This window comes from Ursus americanus, chromosome 25, assembly GCF_024610735.1.
Source record: "Ursus americanus isolate L20-20 chromosome 25, mUrsAme1.1.p, whole genome shotgun sequence".
NCBI lineage: Eukaryota > Metazoa > Chordata > Mammalia > Carnivora > Ursidae > Ursus > Ursus americanus.
This window is the reverse complement of record NC_142151.1, coordinates 31,541,343-31,557,905: the sequence shown is the minus strand read 5'-3', so window position 1 is coordinate 31,557,905 and position 16,563 is coordinate 31,541,343. Positions and strand designations below refer to the sequence as shown.

The window sequence follows — 16,563 nt, the reverse complement described above, 5'->3', positions numbered from 1 at the left end:
ATTCTCGTGTGCTATTTCAGAAAAATGTATGATTTGAGAGCTTGCAAAATATAGACTCCTAACATATGCTTAAATATTTTCTTGAGTTAAAGATTTGTTGACTGTTGCAATTATATTTAGTAACCATCACATACAGAGGAACTGTTTTATTTTCTGTGGTATTCTTTTGCTTTCATTGCTTTAGATATGCCTCTTCTGTAAAAGACGGTTCCCAGTATTTTGTGCTCCTGATTGTGACAGATGGTGTTATCTCGGATATGGCTCAAACCAAGGAGTCCATAGTCAATGTGAGTAGGGGTCATTCAGTCTTGGGCTGGCTAAGTGACAGGATGGTGCTATTTAGGTTGAATAAGCAGAGTTGACTTTCGTTGACTTCATAGTGAAATAAAATGCCTATGGCTCTGCAGTTGACTGCATTCTTCACCTTATCCAGACAACTCGAATGCACATGTACCATTAATCCTGAAGGACTACCCTGAGGGGTGTGGATAATTGAGGTGTAACAATTATCCCCCCCAAATAAAAATAAATAAGGTAATAGCATCATCTGCATGCACATGAGTGAATTTACTTCTAGTTGGATGTCCTGGTACACAATCTTACAATTTGTACAGAATATTTCTTATATTTACATTTCAGTTACACAACTGTACTGACATTCTTATTTCTATAGAACTGGAAAGGACTGGACTTGATTCACAAACCATTCTTCTTGTCATAATTCCTAAGTATTTATTTTTATGATTATTTAATTGATTTCTTTATAAGACTAGAATCTATAAAATCCAATTAATTGATTGTCTTCTTTATAAGACTAGAATCTATAAAATCCATATTTACTAGACTGTAATCTATAGAATTACATCTTATCTTGCTATTCCAGGTTTAGCAATGTTTGGCACAAAGTTGGCATTTAGTAAAAATGGATTGTGCGAATGAATTTCTTATCATAATTATTAATAGCATAGGGAAAATATAATTAGCTGTTTGGTGGAGGGGAAAAAGTCACCTGTGGGGAAGAATTATAGACATATACTTAGAAAATCCATACATAAAAAGCAGCGCTAAAGGCTTACACATTTGTTATTTTATAACTAGACACAGGGGTGAAAGTCATCTTGATTTTCTTTATGTTCTGGTCAGTGGCATTAGCGTGCACTTTAAAATAGGAACTTAATAATTTAGGCTGAAACTAACAAGACATGATGTGCTGAGGAACAATGATTCATAATTTGATGACCTTCATAGCTGCACATGTGGTCATGCCACCCTTCCATCTCCCTGTTGCCAGATCTCACATTCTGACCATGAAATTATTTCAAATGATTACATAGTGTAAGTGATACCTATAATGGGAAAATTTGCTATTGCATCAAATATTCAGTATCCCTCACAATCTCATGGATATTTAATACATAATTTAATCATTCTAATAATAACTTTCTGTTATTATCATTTGTATTGACTCATTTACTATAAAAATTGCGTTTCCTACCCTTGGGTGTAAATGGGATAGAGTAGGGTACCATTGTTTCAAACTATAGTGCCTCTTTTTCCCGTTTAGAGAGGAACAAGAACATAAATTAAGTGACCAAAGATACCCAAAGTCAGCTTGGGAAGATGTTGGCTGAGAATAGCATATGAAAGCAGATGAGCAATACTTTTTTATTTTTTATATTGTCCAAGGCCGGTCGTTCCTGACGAACATGTGTACAGAGTTCAAAAAGAATGAGTAGAATCGAGCATATTATTCTGTTAATTTTAAATATGTTCAAACCTATTTTGTGAACATCTTGAAAAAATATCAAAGCAGTATATTATTTTCTTCTTAAACCTCAATTCTGTTCTTCAGAATTCAATTTCTTAATTGTGAACTGATGTGTATTCTCTTTGAAGGCTTCAAAACTTCCAATGTCGATAATTATAGTAGGTGTTGGACCAGCAGAATTTGATGGTAAGTGATAAAATTTCAGTAGTATTCCTTGGGGGCTTATTTACTCTGATTCATTATGCTTTAGTCACTGTTTCTTGTATATAAGAATGTGAATATGAATGTGGATCGTAAATAATGTCCATGTATGTATAGACATAGGTATCTCACATGAAGTCGATCAAGTTGAGCAAATGAAAAGATTGTCTTCCAACTAGGACCTTATCTCTCTGGTATAGATTAATTCAACATGTAGCTTTCTATTCCATTAGTGATGATTTGTATCTCAAAATAATATTTTTTACGACTGACAGAGTGATAAATTGAGTGGTTGTTCCTAAGGCAAAATACACTCTGGGTTCACTAAAAACCCTTGAGGATGAACCCTAAATTAATAAACCATTAGGTTGTGAAGAGAGATGTTAACACAAGCATAATATGCTACTTTAATGGGTTTTCAGACACTGGCGAGTTGATAGACATTAGCTTTATAAATATATAAGTTCTGTCATATGAAAAAGCGAAGTAAAATGAAAATGGACCTGACCATCTGAGATTTAATGACACTTTATCAAATTATGCTAAATTGAGTGACTCGGTAGTTCTGTGTTTGGGCCCAGGCCTTGTTCAAATGCCAATTAAGTGACAGGTGTTTGTGTAACTAGTGATCTGGGTAAACTTCTTTAAGGATAATCTGTTCCCAGTCATCTGGTGAATTCCTTTCAGAGAGAACTCCGTGGCGACTGCATGCATAGCAGTCACCTGCTTCAGGTGTTTTGACTTTAACAGTGACAATTCATTTAGCTTGGGACTTTGGAAATGAGAATAATTTTAGAATATTTGGAACAACCTTTGGTACATCGCAGGTTAATTTAGGCACTTACGTGGTTAACACTACGGTCATCACGGGGCTGTTTCTCGTTTAGCCACCAGAGCCGACTCCTTAAGGATAGTACAGATGTGCCAATCTCAGGGAAAGCACCACAGACAAAGGTGTTAACACTGCCGGCCCTGGAACTCCTTGCCTTCGATTCCATGCTTGATTGGTCATGCTTTGCATCTTTAGAATCTTCCAGTGTCTAAAGGAAAAGCCATTTCGCTCTGACTGCTGCTGCTTCTGCTAATATTTTCTCCGCCTCTGAATAGTCACTTCTGTTTGCATTGTACTTCAGGCATGCATTTGGGACAGCCTTTCTGGAGACAGGACAGCCAAGAGCCATCTTCCGTGTTAATGCATTGTGTGCTTATCATCTGCGTTAATCTACGATAGACTGTGACTCACAGACCTTGCTGATGGCTGGGGTTCACTAATGCCGTCTTCGTCGGTTACTAATTTGCTTTTGCCTCAGGACATACCTCTCATTGGGTGGATCCCGGGTCTCCCCAACTCCTGGGGGAGCCTGTGGTTAGGTGTATGAGCTCACCTCAGTCACTCGTTCCTGTAGAGCCTGCCCACAAGTGTGAATACAGAGCCGCTGACCCTTCCTGGTCTCGTTCTGCTCACATATTTCTGTTCAGAGCAGCAGTACTACCCACACCCAGCTGCCACAGCTGTTTATTTTCTTCATTTCTTTGGTTCCCAATGAATTATTTATTAGGATTTTAAGGTACCCGAATTCATCATTTCCCTCTCTGACTTCCCAAATTGGAAAGAAAATATGTAGGAATCACTCAGAGACCACAATATAAGCTTTTTATTACTAGCGGTGCGACGTTTGAGAGTTTGGGTTAACCTCTGCACAGAATCAGACTCGTCACTATTTTTCCACCAAGGTTGAATGACCTCAGCCTTGTCTCCAGGCCTCCTCTCTACAAGGGCTGAGCCTGGCCTGTGAATCATGGCACAGGGAGAAATTACATTCAAACTGAGGATAGGCTGCTCCTAGTGAGAGGGCTTTCAGAGTCAGTCCCTTCTCATTTTAGGAATCCCGTGTAATCCCATGAATCAGTCAGTCCTCTTTCCGAGAGTGAAGATTGAGACAAAGAGGGAAGTTGCCTTCCCAATAGAATTCCTTCCTGGGAATTAGAGTGACACTTTCCTCTGGCAAACATGGGGACAGGGAAATAGGGTCCTGCGACACCCAACTTCTGCTCTCACCATGACAAAAGTTTTAATAGGATGGAAACTCTTCCAGGACAGTACTGGAAAAGTAGACTATTCCAGTAGGAGACACAGGTGCTTCTCTAAAGTGTTTTCTTTCTCTCCTCTCAAAATTCCTCTCTTCTCTCCATCGCTAATACTCATTTTCATATAGAAAATCTGTGACTTACGTTCAGATTGTGCTATCCTGTCAGGAAGAGCCTTTCTCGCGACACTTCCCAATCTAAGGTTGAGTAAGTTTATATACCACACGTAGAAACTGACGTAAGGAAAGACTGAGATAAAACTCGCACATTTTATCAGTTAACCACCTAAATCCAACATCTGCACAAGTCTAACAAGAACGACATTCTTTGCATGGGCAAGAAAGGCAGACTTGTCATCTGTTTTTTGAAGGTAGAGGGATTCGGAATAAAGTATTCAATTAATGAGTATTCAAATGTCTCGTTTCTGTATTTTAAAAGAACAATTTAAAACTTTCTGTGTAATTTTTCCCCAGTGATTTTTCACTCCTCCATAAAGCACTTTCATTGAGAAGAAAGGTTTCTCCAGGCAGGATTTCTTTATCCTTAAAAGGCAAAAAGTCAAAGCAGCATCAGGCTACCTACTTTATCTGAGTTAGTAGAAGGGGAGAAAGAGAAGGGGTTCTAATTTCATTGTGTCTCCCACAGCTAGAAAGAAGTGCGATTCTCTCTCTTAAAAATGTTTTTTTCCAAGGAGAAGTACTTGTGGGGAACTGGGGCTTTACAGTCTCTTGCTCTTTGTGGAGCAGGTGAAAACCTGAAGGGTGAACAGGACCCTTCCACCATTTCCACACCGTGTCTTTTCTCCTTGGTCTCAAAAGTGTAGTCTCCGATTCTTGCTCCCTGCAGCTTTTTAACCCAAAGGATATGCTGAAAAGTGGGTGCTATTTTATAGGATTGCATTCTAATGCATTATTGCCTGAATAACTGTCATTTTCCTTATTTGGAATGAAACATTCACAAAGACCGATGGAGATTATAGGGGATTGTGGAAGGTGAGACCCAGATTGTCATCAAATTCTTGTTTTCTGTTAGTAAAGGAGAACTTCCTGCAATTGCTGGCTTTTCACTATCACTGTACATTTATGTGTCAAAGTCACAGGAAATTTTGAAGCAAAACTAAACCAAAGAAAGGAATTAACAATTGAAAGTATTTGAGCATAATGACTTCTCCTATTTACATTCCTAATAAGTAAGGAAGAAAAATAGATCTTTTGTAATTTTCTTCTTCTCCTTCCCTTCCCCCTCCTTCACCTTGTTCCTCCTCTTCCTCTTCTTCCTCTGCATCTTCTTCTTCTTCTTAATTCCAGTTAGTTCAGATACAGTGTAATATTAGTTTCAGGTGTACAATATAGTGATTCAATACTTCCATATATCACCTGGTGCTCATCTCCACGGGTGCACTCCTTAATCCCCACCACCTATTTCACCTATCCCCCCACCCAGCTCCCCTCTGGTAACCATCAGATTGTTCTCTTTAATTAAGAATCTGTTTCTCACTTTGTCTCCCTCACTCTTTTCTTTTCCCTTTGCTCATTTGTTTTGTAGATCTTTTGTATTTTAAATAAATTTCCTTATTATTGATAATATACACATTTATTAAATTATGACATGTATTGTATATCTAAGCAAATTATTGAGTGGTGGCTCTATCATTTATGTGCACTTGTTTCAGCCCAGATGTTGGCTCATGAACATGTGTAGAAAAGTAAAATTGAAAACGATGTTTTTAACCCAGATGCATTATCCAAGCACTAAAGAAAATAATGAAAAGGTGAGGATTGTATTCTGATGGAGCAGTGGTTTTTGGAGGGTGAAGAGGCAAACATTATAATTGCAAGTGGCCCTCCGGAGTCTGGTGAATGTCATGTGCATACAAAATGAATTATCAGTAATAGAATTATACTTTAAATACAAATTAGCATTCCTCATGTAATTAATTACTTAGAGAATTCTCACTGAAAACTTAATAAACTCTGGAAAATGTTCTTAATTGCAGCATAACATTACTTTATTACCAGCTGTCCATTTATATCACAGCATTCACAAATACCAGCTGATCTATCTAATGCTGACATTATTTCTTAACCCACCAAAAAAAAACAAAAACAAAAACAAAACTTCAGAAAGTCATACTTTATCCAGTCAATGTAGGGCAGAGCAAATCCCTCTTTGTTTTAAAATCCATTAATAAAGTAGAAGTTGGGTGATATGGATACATAGCTTTGTTGTACTTTCCATGAGAATAAAGTTCAAATTGTTATTGGAAATTCTGTGATTAGTGCCAAGTTTCTTAAATGAGAAAGATGACAGGAGTTGAATGGTTAGCATCACTTGCCCAATCAGTCATGTAAGCGTATAACCCAGAATTGAGAACCTCTAGGATGGGGAGCTGTACCCATACTAAGCTGGCTCATCCATCTTTCAAAGGGTCACATGGGGTCTTGGCTAGCTTTCTTCAGGTGTAAAATTTGCACTCAGTCAAGTTTTGTGGCAGAATGACTGAGGAGATGAAGGGGTCAACAAGCGTTCTTCCTTGACACAGGACGCATTACGTCTTCAGACATCTTGATTTCCTATCGCCTGCATTATTTAAGTACATTGTTGAAATGCACTGGATAAATGGTCTTATTTTATTTTCAAGCGATGGTTGAATTGGATGGAGATGATGTAAGAGTTTCCTCCAGGGGAAAATATGCTGAAAGGGATATCGTACAGGTAAGAAATTTTATGGAAATTATTTGTTTAGTTCATTGTGAGGAGCCTGTCGGCTCTGATTTGTAAATAAATTACACCGAAAGCAGGACTCTCAGGTTCTGCTTAATTTAGTCGGTTGATTCGCTATGAGATGCATGGCAAGTAGGGCCTAGAATAAGTACAAGAGAGTATTTCTTGTATTTCAGGTTCATTATATATAAAATAGAAATGTTAATAAATGTCTTTTCCTACTTTAATATTGCCAGAAAATATCATTGAGATCTTTGGTAAAGTTAGAAGGTAGAAACATAACAGACTTTTTAATGACGCTTATCTATTCATTGTTTAGTCCTCAACAAAGACTAAATATATTTTAAGATACCTGATTACATTTCAATTTAAATAAATTTAGTGGTAACAAACCAAAACTAGATATTTTTATATTTCTCCCTAGATTATGGTTAGAAAGGTAGAGAAATAGATCTTAAAATTTTATGTAAATACAGAAATTTATATAAAAATATAAATTTTATACATTTTAAATGTAATTATATAGAGATGATATAAGGTAATTATATAATAATATGATATATAACAAAATAATAACAACATAATATTTTATGTAGTATTTATGATTTATACCTGTTAAAATCAAGAAAAATACGTAACTAAAACCTATTCTGGGAGTGAATAGAAGAGAAAAAAATCAGCAGCCAATCAATATAGTTTACATTTATCATTGAAAGCAAGCAGTTAATTCAACTAAATGGCTACATATTAGAGTTTCCGTATCTTTTAGGTTTTTACAAAAGAAAAACAGCTGTGAAGTGCACCTTTTTAAATAGGAAAGCAAAGGTCTCAGCACATGCTATGAAAGTTCTGAAGGAGCAAACAATGGACTTCAGTATCATCTCCTTAATGACAATTTATACATTCACCCAAAGAACAGTCATTAAGAGAATCCCACAGAATTTGGAATGCTGCAGAATTAGTTCAAATCCTGAATTATTCACCGTGATAACTTGAATGAGCTTTCTAAATTTCAGTGTTCTGGCATTGTTGTAAAGATTAAGTGAGATCATGTAGATAAAATACATTTCTGAAATAGAACTCAGTAAAAGACAACAAAAAATGATTAAAATGCTTTGAGGGAGAAATAGAAAATAATCTGTAAATATATTAATATAAGGATTAATATTGATAAAGATTTTAAAAAGCATTGTTCTTTATCAGGCAGCAGAATTAAGTTTTAAAATGGAAGCATCTGTAGAACAGGTTTTTTTTAAAAGATAGTTAAATATGATTTAAACTTTTTAACCTATCATTCTTGGTAGAGTAAAAAGCACACACACATGAATGATTAGGTTAAAAGCAGCTGCGAAAAGGAACATGATGATGTGGTCATTTATTTAAGTATCCCGTGGTGTTTTGTTTTCATAATTAGACACATGATTATTCACCTTAACCTTATTAGCATAATTATAGGTCTAAGTAATTACACTTTATCTAAAAGCTCTTCATAATGTCTGACTCACAGTTTCCAAAAAATCAAATTACTGAAGGGAAGTATGAATTTGAAGTTCTTTGGAATGTGTTATGTTGCTCCTGTAATGAACTTTTACAAAATCAGTAGAGGCAACCTCATATCTCATGGCATTGTCATGATGCTTAAGAGAAACTTGCTACTATTTTCTTCTGTAAGGGGTAGTTGTCATGATCTCAGGGTTGTGAGACCAAGCCCGGCGCTGGGCTCTGCACTGGGTGTGGGGCTTGCTAAGGATTCTCTCTCTCCTTCTGCCCCTCCCCGCTCTGAAAGAAATAAAAATAAAAATATTCCACCATCACAGTTTTCCAGGTTCCACCATCCAGTAAAAGTTTTTTTTTTTTTTAAAGATTTTATTCATTTGACAGAGATAGAGACAGTCAGCGAAAGAGGGAACACAAGCAGGGGGAGTGGGAGAGGAAGAAGCAGGCTTCCAGCGGAGGGGCCTAATGTGGGGCTCGATCCCAGGACTCTGGGATCATGCCCCGAGCCGAAGGCAGACGCTTAACCACTGAGCCACCCAGGCGCCCCAAGTAAAATGTTTTTTAAATGAGTTTATTTTCAGGAATAGAAATACTCTTGAATATTTAGAGTAGTGGGGTCACAAGAGCACACCGAGGATAATACTGTCAGTCTCCAGCATCAGAAAATTATCTAAGCCATCACAATTGATGCTGTAAATACTGCTGGTTAAAATGTTATCGGAAAACCCGGTCCACTTAGGCTCTCTTACGTTTTCATTACTTCCAATTTCTTATATGTTGAAGCAAATTAGGTTAATGCACTGAAAATGGAACCCAAATTTTTAAGTGGGCAAACAAAAGCCTAAGGCTGCAAATAATAACAAAAGCCAAAGGTAGCTGAGGTTTAGCAGAAAGTTGAGGGTAGCGGATGGAGTTCTCATTATCATGTCAAACCTTAAGTGGCTTCCAACTTCTTCGTATAATAATATTGAGTCATTTATTAACTCCTTTTGTATGCTAGGCAGGCTAACAGCTATAGTATTGCTTCACTCAATCCTTAATCGACCTTATGCAGGTACTTTGATTACTACATTTTACAAAAAAAAAAAAAATGAAAGAAAGAAAGAAATGAGGTTTAATTCTTCTCGTCCATAGTCATGTAGCTAGTAAGAAGTAAAGTCAAGATCTAACCTTAAAATATCTGATTCTGAAATTCTTAACAAAAATTATGTATAACTTTGATCCTAAATATAGCATTTAAGAATCTCCATGACCCCAGTCCTCCTCTTTAGCTAAACACACACACACACACACACACACACACACACACACACACACACACACTTTGTCTAGACAAATAGGACTACCAACTGTATTTGCATCACACATTCCATTGTTCTTGTTTTTATTTCCTCTCATTATTTCACCTGGAATACTCTTCTTTATCTGTGCTGATTAAAATCCTACATTTTGAAAGTTCCCATTATATAGGCTTGCACAAAGCCCTCTCTGCACACCTGAACTTATTTCCCCTCTTTGTCCAAATATTTATTCACATAGCACATTATATCTTCCTAAAAATACTGGTCACTTTTTGCCTTGTAGTAATTTATGAATAAGGAAACTGGGGCCCAGGTAGCAACTTGTGCAAAATTATTTAAGTCATAAATTGGTAGATGCAAATTTCCAACAGAGTTCTGATTCCAAAACCTGTGTTCTTTCTGTTATAACACACCTACTCTCATAAAAGCCAATATTCTAGTGAAGATTACTAGGATCTATTTCCCCTTTCATATTACTGTAGTAGTTCATGTCTCAGGGTTAGATCAGGTTAGGTTCAGATAATGATGGGTACTGGTAAGTGTCCGATCTAAGTTAATCCAACTCTCCGAGTTTCAGCTTCCTCTTCTGTAAACTCAAAATATGGGTAACATGCTTATTAAACTTTAATGAGATACTGTATAAATCTTTTAGCAGAAGACCTGTTACCTACCAGTTGCTCGATAAATGTATTCGTGCCAATCGTAGTTATTATTTTTAGATGATCTGTTGGCCTAGTCCGGTGCAAATTCATTTTTATGTCACTATTTCACAGTAGCCGTACCTTGACATGGGACACTTTAGTCAGCCTTATGTGTGATTATACTCATTGCCTCAAGCATGAATCTCATGACTATAGTGTAAACAGTAAGCAGGATGAGATCCTATGGTTGTTATTCTAAAACTTAAATGAGTTATTTTCTTACATCAATATATGTAAAGGCTTCCTATTTGTTTGTTTGTGCTATGAATTGCCACTGTGTGTAATGCAGTGCCATCTCTTCTGGCTGCATGCAGCTGTTGGTTGGCCTATCATTTCCTTAAAAATTATATTTAAATCATATTTTCCATTAAAAGGAGAATAATAACCTTGAAGGCTTAGACTTGAAAATCACTAATGGAGCTCAGCACAGTAGGAACAATCAAGTAACATTGAGCAGAACAGCAACTAAAAGTCCATTTGCCCAAACTGATTCAAAACTTGTTTTCACAAATGGGCAAAGCCAGCCGTTAGAGCAGCCATGTGGAACATTTTCCTTGTACTGGAGGGATGCGGAAAAAAAAATGTAGAGTGTCAAGGATATAGTATATTTCTGCAGAGCAGAATGCATTTATTGGTATTCTTCAGATGAATGTGATAAATTGGTGCAAAGTAAAAACCGATTTATCCCTCTAGACTGAACATTTTAAGGGTCCAAGTTAATTTGTGGGGGTAGTTGATGAACAGCATTCACCCACAAATGTGTGAGCATTATTTTGAACAGGAGGTCCCCGGGTACAGTGATCAGAAATGAATGATAGAAAAAAAAAAAAAAGACAATAATCAGAGTGGTCTGAGAAGTTGAGTGGGAAACTGATTGTAGAAGGGTATGAGCGATAGTGTTACAGAGGGCATATTATGCCCTGACCCCTGTAAGATTTGACGTTAAGAAGAAGTAAAGGCAGATCTCCTGGGTGGCACAGCGGTTGTTAAGTGTCTGCCTTCGGCCCAGGGCGTGATCCTGGCGTTGTGGGATCGAGTCCCACATCGGGCTCCTCCACTATGAGCCTGCTTCTTCCTCTCCCACTCCCCCTGCTTGTGTTCCCTCTCTCGCTGGCTGTCTCTATCTCTGTCGAATAAATAAATAAAATCTTAAAAAAAAAAAAAAGGAAGTAAAGGAAATGAAGAGTCACTTGTCATTTTCATCTCTCACTTAGGAGCATACCTTGTGAGGTGATTCAAGAGTTGGGTCCCTTTGGGAAAGGTTTAGATAATTTTGGTTAGTGAGTAGAAAGTTCTCAACATTTTTTGTCTACTCCCAGCACACAGGTGGGATAAGGTATACCCGTGTTGGTAACAGGAACCCTCTATGGCCGCGATTCTCAACCTGGGGGCAAGCCCCCCCAAGATTCAGGGGGCAGGCAGAATTTGGGGCCCCACTGAACAAGCCTAAGTTAAATGTGATATATGCTTTTCTCTTCAGCTGAAAACTAAGATTTCTTTCTTACCCATTATTTATGAACATGTTTTAAATATGAGTAGATCTGCATGTATTATGAGAAGGGTGGTTGTGAAGCTAAGTTTTGACATCCCAGAGCATCACAACATTCTTAAAGATGAATTTTAATTTACTTCATTAAAAAAGTTGTCACATCTCCTAGCATTTGCTGGAAAGATGAAGCAATGGGTGTTTTTAAAATAACAAAAAGCCCAGGAATTGCTTAGAAGACAACACTGATATTGTACTTAAATTCAATAGAGCTAAATGGAGGAGGTCATTCCTTGTATTTAATGTTTGATGTGAATGTGAATAGAAAACTATTAAGAATATAGTTTCATATTTATATTGAATATATACATGTATAAGTTGATGAATAGTAATGGTAGGGATGATTACAATAATTACCATATATAATACATGTTATGAGTTGAACACTGTTTTAAGTACTTCACATGTTAACTTACTTAATATAGCAACCTAATAAAGCAGGTATTATTATGGTGATCCTCATTTTTAGAAGAGGAAACGGAAGCAAGGAGTGGAAAATCATTTGTCTCAGATCGTGCAGCTAATAAGTCTTGAGAACCAGCCTTTGCACCTGGGCAGTCTAATTCCAGGGTTTGGGAGAATAGGGGGTAAAAAGATAAATGAGTTTAACGTCTACGGTGTAGAAGTAAAGGTAGGGAGGCAAAGAAAAATACAAGAGCTGAGTTGGGCTAAACATACAATGGGTGAGCTCAACTGCTGGCCAGCGGTGCCGTCCTTTCCCTCAAATGGATGTATTAGCTGCAGATTTCTGAAAAACTGAACTCTTATTGGGGGATAATTACTGTATACTAAGCATACTAAATGTTTATTTTTAAAATGCTATGCCCTTTAAAAGAATGAAGTAAGGTATAGCAATTAGATATCTTTTTTCTCATTAATCCTCAATCTTGTTGATGCCCGTTTTCTCACTTCTCTAATTATAGTTTCAGAGAAAAGAAAAAAAAAAAAAAACCTAACTTTTTTGCACCTCTTTGATTTTTTTTGTTAAGAATGTCAAGTCTTGCCCAAAGTTAGATAATTTGACTTCACACAAGTTCACATCCCCTTAGCTCTCTTCTCAGTTGAAGATTATATTTGCTCTATTAGTTTTTCTTACCCTTGCTTAGCTCCCTTCAGGTGTAAGAGAAAGCTTTGTCACCTTTCTACTACACTTTTCTGAAAGCTGGGTTGAGTTTTCCTCCTGGTTAGCAAGACAGGGTAAAATTATAGTCATATAGGTTGCTTCTGCCTACAGTATGTCTTATTTTAAAAAGAAAGGAGTAATTTTCTGCTCTTCCTTAAAAGAGGCTGTGTTCACTGCATAAAAAGTATTTCACTTGCTATTCGATTTCTTAAAATTTTAATTTGGTTTATCTGTAGCAATCTGACCATTTTAAAGCCTACTTCCTCGTAATAGTTTTTTCTGAAAGCACTTCCTGAGTAGCTACTTAAGTCAATAGTTACTTTTTCAAAATAAATTTAACACAGTTATAATATAGTAGGAGATGGGAGTATGCTCTCTCTCTCTAGAGGAGAAAAAATGATTTAATTCAAACTGTTAAATATTACACTTAGAAATTGTTCAACATTATCAAATGTCTTCACTGTGCCTTTTCTCTAAGACCTAAAATTACTGGGTTCACAACATTAATGGTTCCAAACATTTCCAGGTTGCTTCAAGAATCATCATGTCTCTGAAGGGAAATCGAACTAATGCCCTCGAACAGCACATGTTTAGTAACTTAAGTAGCCATTGTAAATGAAGATAGAATCAGGCAATTGACTGCCAGAGTATTTAATGTTGAGCTGATAATGGCTCTCACATAATTGCTTATCTACGTAGAGATAGAGCAATTATTTTTATATGATGTAAAAACAAGAATGATGATATTTCAGTAAGAAGTATACCAACTCTTATGCTGAATTTTTTTTCCATTCCAAGTAACAGATTTTAAAAAACCAACATCTCAGACATGTGATTTGATGTTTTAGTAATAATTTAAAATACTTCACACGTGTTTAGGCTTTTTCAACAGTACATACTTTCTTTTTTTACCCTCCACTGGATACTATTTCTGCATTGAAAGCTGATTTAGGCATGTATTAACTCCATTGGCAGGAAACTGAGCCCTGAAGAGGTAAATGCTCTATCCTATTGGGAGTCACGTGAGGTATAGAACTCAAAACCGCGGAACACCTGTAGCAACATGATGGACCTGTCGGGATCAGGGCACAGGAGTTATTGGGAGAAAAAAACATAGAAAACAATTTCATCCCTTTTTACATAAAGCATATACAGTAGAAAGTTTTGGTCACTGTGATAGCTCGCTGTTCATAATGAATCAAATCTCTTTAAAATGCATATTAATTATTATCCATCTAACCATTCCTCCAGGCTTCTCTGGTTCTCAACCAAATGTTTACATGTGTTGCTTTTTGTGTCTATTAAACAGCATGCTAAAGTCTCTGAAATAACTTTCTTTCACCTCTGTTTTAGTTCGTGCCATTCCGGGATTATATTGACAGAAGCGGAAACCACATACTGAGCATGGCTAGATTGGCTAAAGATGTCCTAGCTGAGATCCCTGAGCAGTTCCTCTCCTACATGAGGGCCCGTGGAATCAAGCCATCCCCTGCGCCTCCACCCTACACCCCACCGACACATGTGTTACAGACTCAGATATGACTGTGCTCAGATCTGCTCCCGTTAACTACACACCGTTTAGAACTGCTGACTCAACGCTTTGCTCCTGGTGCTCGGTAATGAACCAGGGAATGAGATACTTTTCTCAGTTTGGTTTCAGCAGTACTGGTTAATATGCTTTCTTGGATCCAAAATTAATTCTCTTTCTAAACCAAAACTGTAAATATGGTTGTTGCATGAGCAACAGAAAAATTGTTTAAATGCTTGAAGCAAAATATGGATGTCTTCTCTGAATCTTCTTTCTTCCTTTTTTTTTTTTTTTTTTTTTTGGACAGAAATAGCTAATTTCCAATGTATTGTTGGGAAAAAGCACAAACAGTTTTTAACTCAACTATTGTCCTCGACTGCTGTGTGTATAGGGAAGCAGTCTCTCTGTATCAATGTTTACATGTTACTACTTTTTAAATTTCAATACTTTTATAACTGTTCTTAAGAATAAGAGTTTTGAATATTGAATCCTTTGTCTTCTAAATTGCAATAGCTATAATCACAAGAGCAATATCTCTTTGAATGACTGTCTGGACAAATACAATTGCAAATAAGGGAAAGGAGAGACGCTTTCGTATTTCTCAGTTAAGTGAATTGTCTTATGAGGCCGCATCTGCTTCGTAATGAGTTCCTCTGCGTTGTTTGCCAAGTGTGGGAGTTTAAGCTTAGCAGATGTGCATCCTGTACGAACTAGCGTTTTTCATGGAGCTTGGGTTCTAAATTTAGGCTGCAGTCAGTTTATGTTCTGTAATTCTCAGTAGAAATAATAGGAAGTCAAACATCGTGAACTGTACAATGCATAGAAAATACTTTGTACCGAGTAGCATCTTTATATACTGTTGCTGTTTAGAAAGACTAAACCCAGAATATTTAACTGTGAACCATGTAGCAGAAGTTTTAAACTTTTTATTCCATTACACCTTGTCTAGATATTTTAATTCAAAGGGATACTGGCTCTCTTGATTCGGACTCCTTGTTATCACCTTTCCATGTTGCCATGCAGGGTGCACAGGCTGGAAGTTTTTTGTGAAATTCCCAGTTCAATAAACACAACCACGTGACTTAGTGCACAACACATTTGTGAGATAACCTACTCCTACGTGCTGAACTGCCTGTCCACAATGACTTGGAAAGAGTTTTTGCATGTACAGTTTTTACAAGAATTAACAGTTTTGTGATGTTGTGTCTAAATTAAAGCATTTCGTTAGAACAAATGGCCTTAAATTCTCACAGAATTCCTGGAAATGATTGTGAATCGCCTTCAAATAATGGAAAAGTGTATTTATTTTTTTTCTTTTGTGTCAACAATATAACCGCTTTATAATATTTTTCCTTACTTATACCCTGTTTACTACTTGGTTGATTTCTACTGTATGTTGTTCTCTTTGTCCAAGTTGACTTAGGGTGACTTTTATAAGCATGAAACTATTTTATTGAAAAGAAAAATATATACACCCACATATCTAACATTATCAATGTTATATAATTACGTAATAATAAATTGTCCATTTTTAAGTATGTATTAAAATCTTTAAAAGGATAACTACTTGTTCTGTAAATTTTGTGTGTGAGTGACGAGTGTGATGATTTCCCTTACTGATCTGAAATATTTTCACCAGTAGAGCTAATAACCTAATGAATTTTTTTAATTTACCTTCATTCATTAGTCCAAAGAAATAAAAATGAGTAAGGTCAGTATTTTCCTCTTGTCAAATATTATTTATTTTACTTTGAACTAATCAAAGAAAATGAAGGATGTATACTTTCTTATCTAGTATCTAGTAGTAATGTGCCCAAACCTAGTGGGGGCAGACGGCTAAGAAATAATCTTTAGTTACAGACCTTGCCCTTTGTATGGTAGAAATGCATGTGACGTCAGTTCTTTTTTTTTTTTTAAGATTTATTTTATTTTATTTTATTTTTTTTATTTATTTAGAGAACGTGTGAGCTGGGGGAGGGGCAGAGAAAGAATCTCAAGCAGACTCCATACTGAGCACGGAACCCAATGCAGGGCTCAATCCAACAACCCTGAGATCATGACCTGAGCCCAAATCAAGAGTTTGATG

General features: G+C 36.5%; 1 protein-coding gene across 1 annotated transcript in view; it reads left to right on the top strand.

Annotated features, from left to right (window-relative positions):
• CPNE8 (copine 8) overlaps positions 1-16,195 on the top strand; it is a 211,855-nt gene extending 195,660 nt beyond the window's left edge. The window contains exons 17-20 of the mRNA XM_045776528.2: positions 185-287; positions 1,897-1,954; positions 6,699-6,772; positions 14,303-16,195. Coding sequence (XP_045632484.1) covers positions 185-287; positions 1,897-1,954; positions 6,699-6,772; positions 14,303-14,491 — 424 coding nt within the window. The 3' untranslated portion in view covers positions 14,492-16,195. The remainder of the gene's footprint in view (positions 1-184; positions 288-1,896; positions 1,955-6,698; positions 6,773-14,302) is intronic.
• Positions 16,196-16,563: the final 368 nt, after the last annotated feature.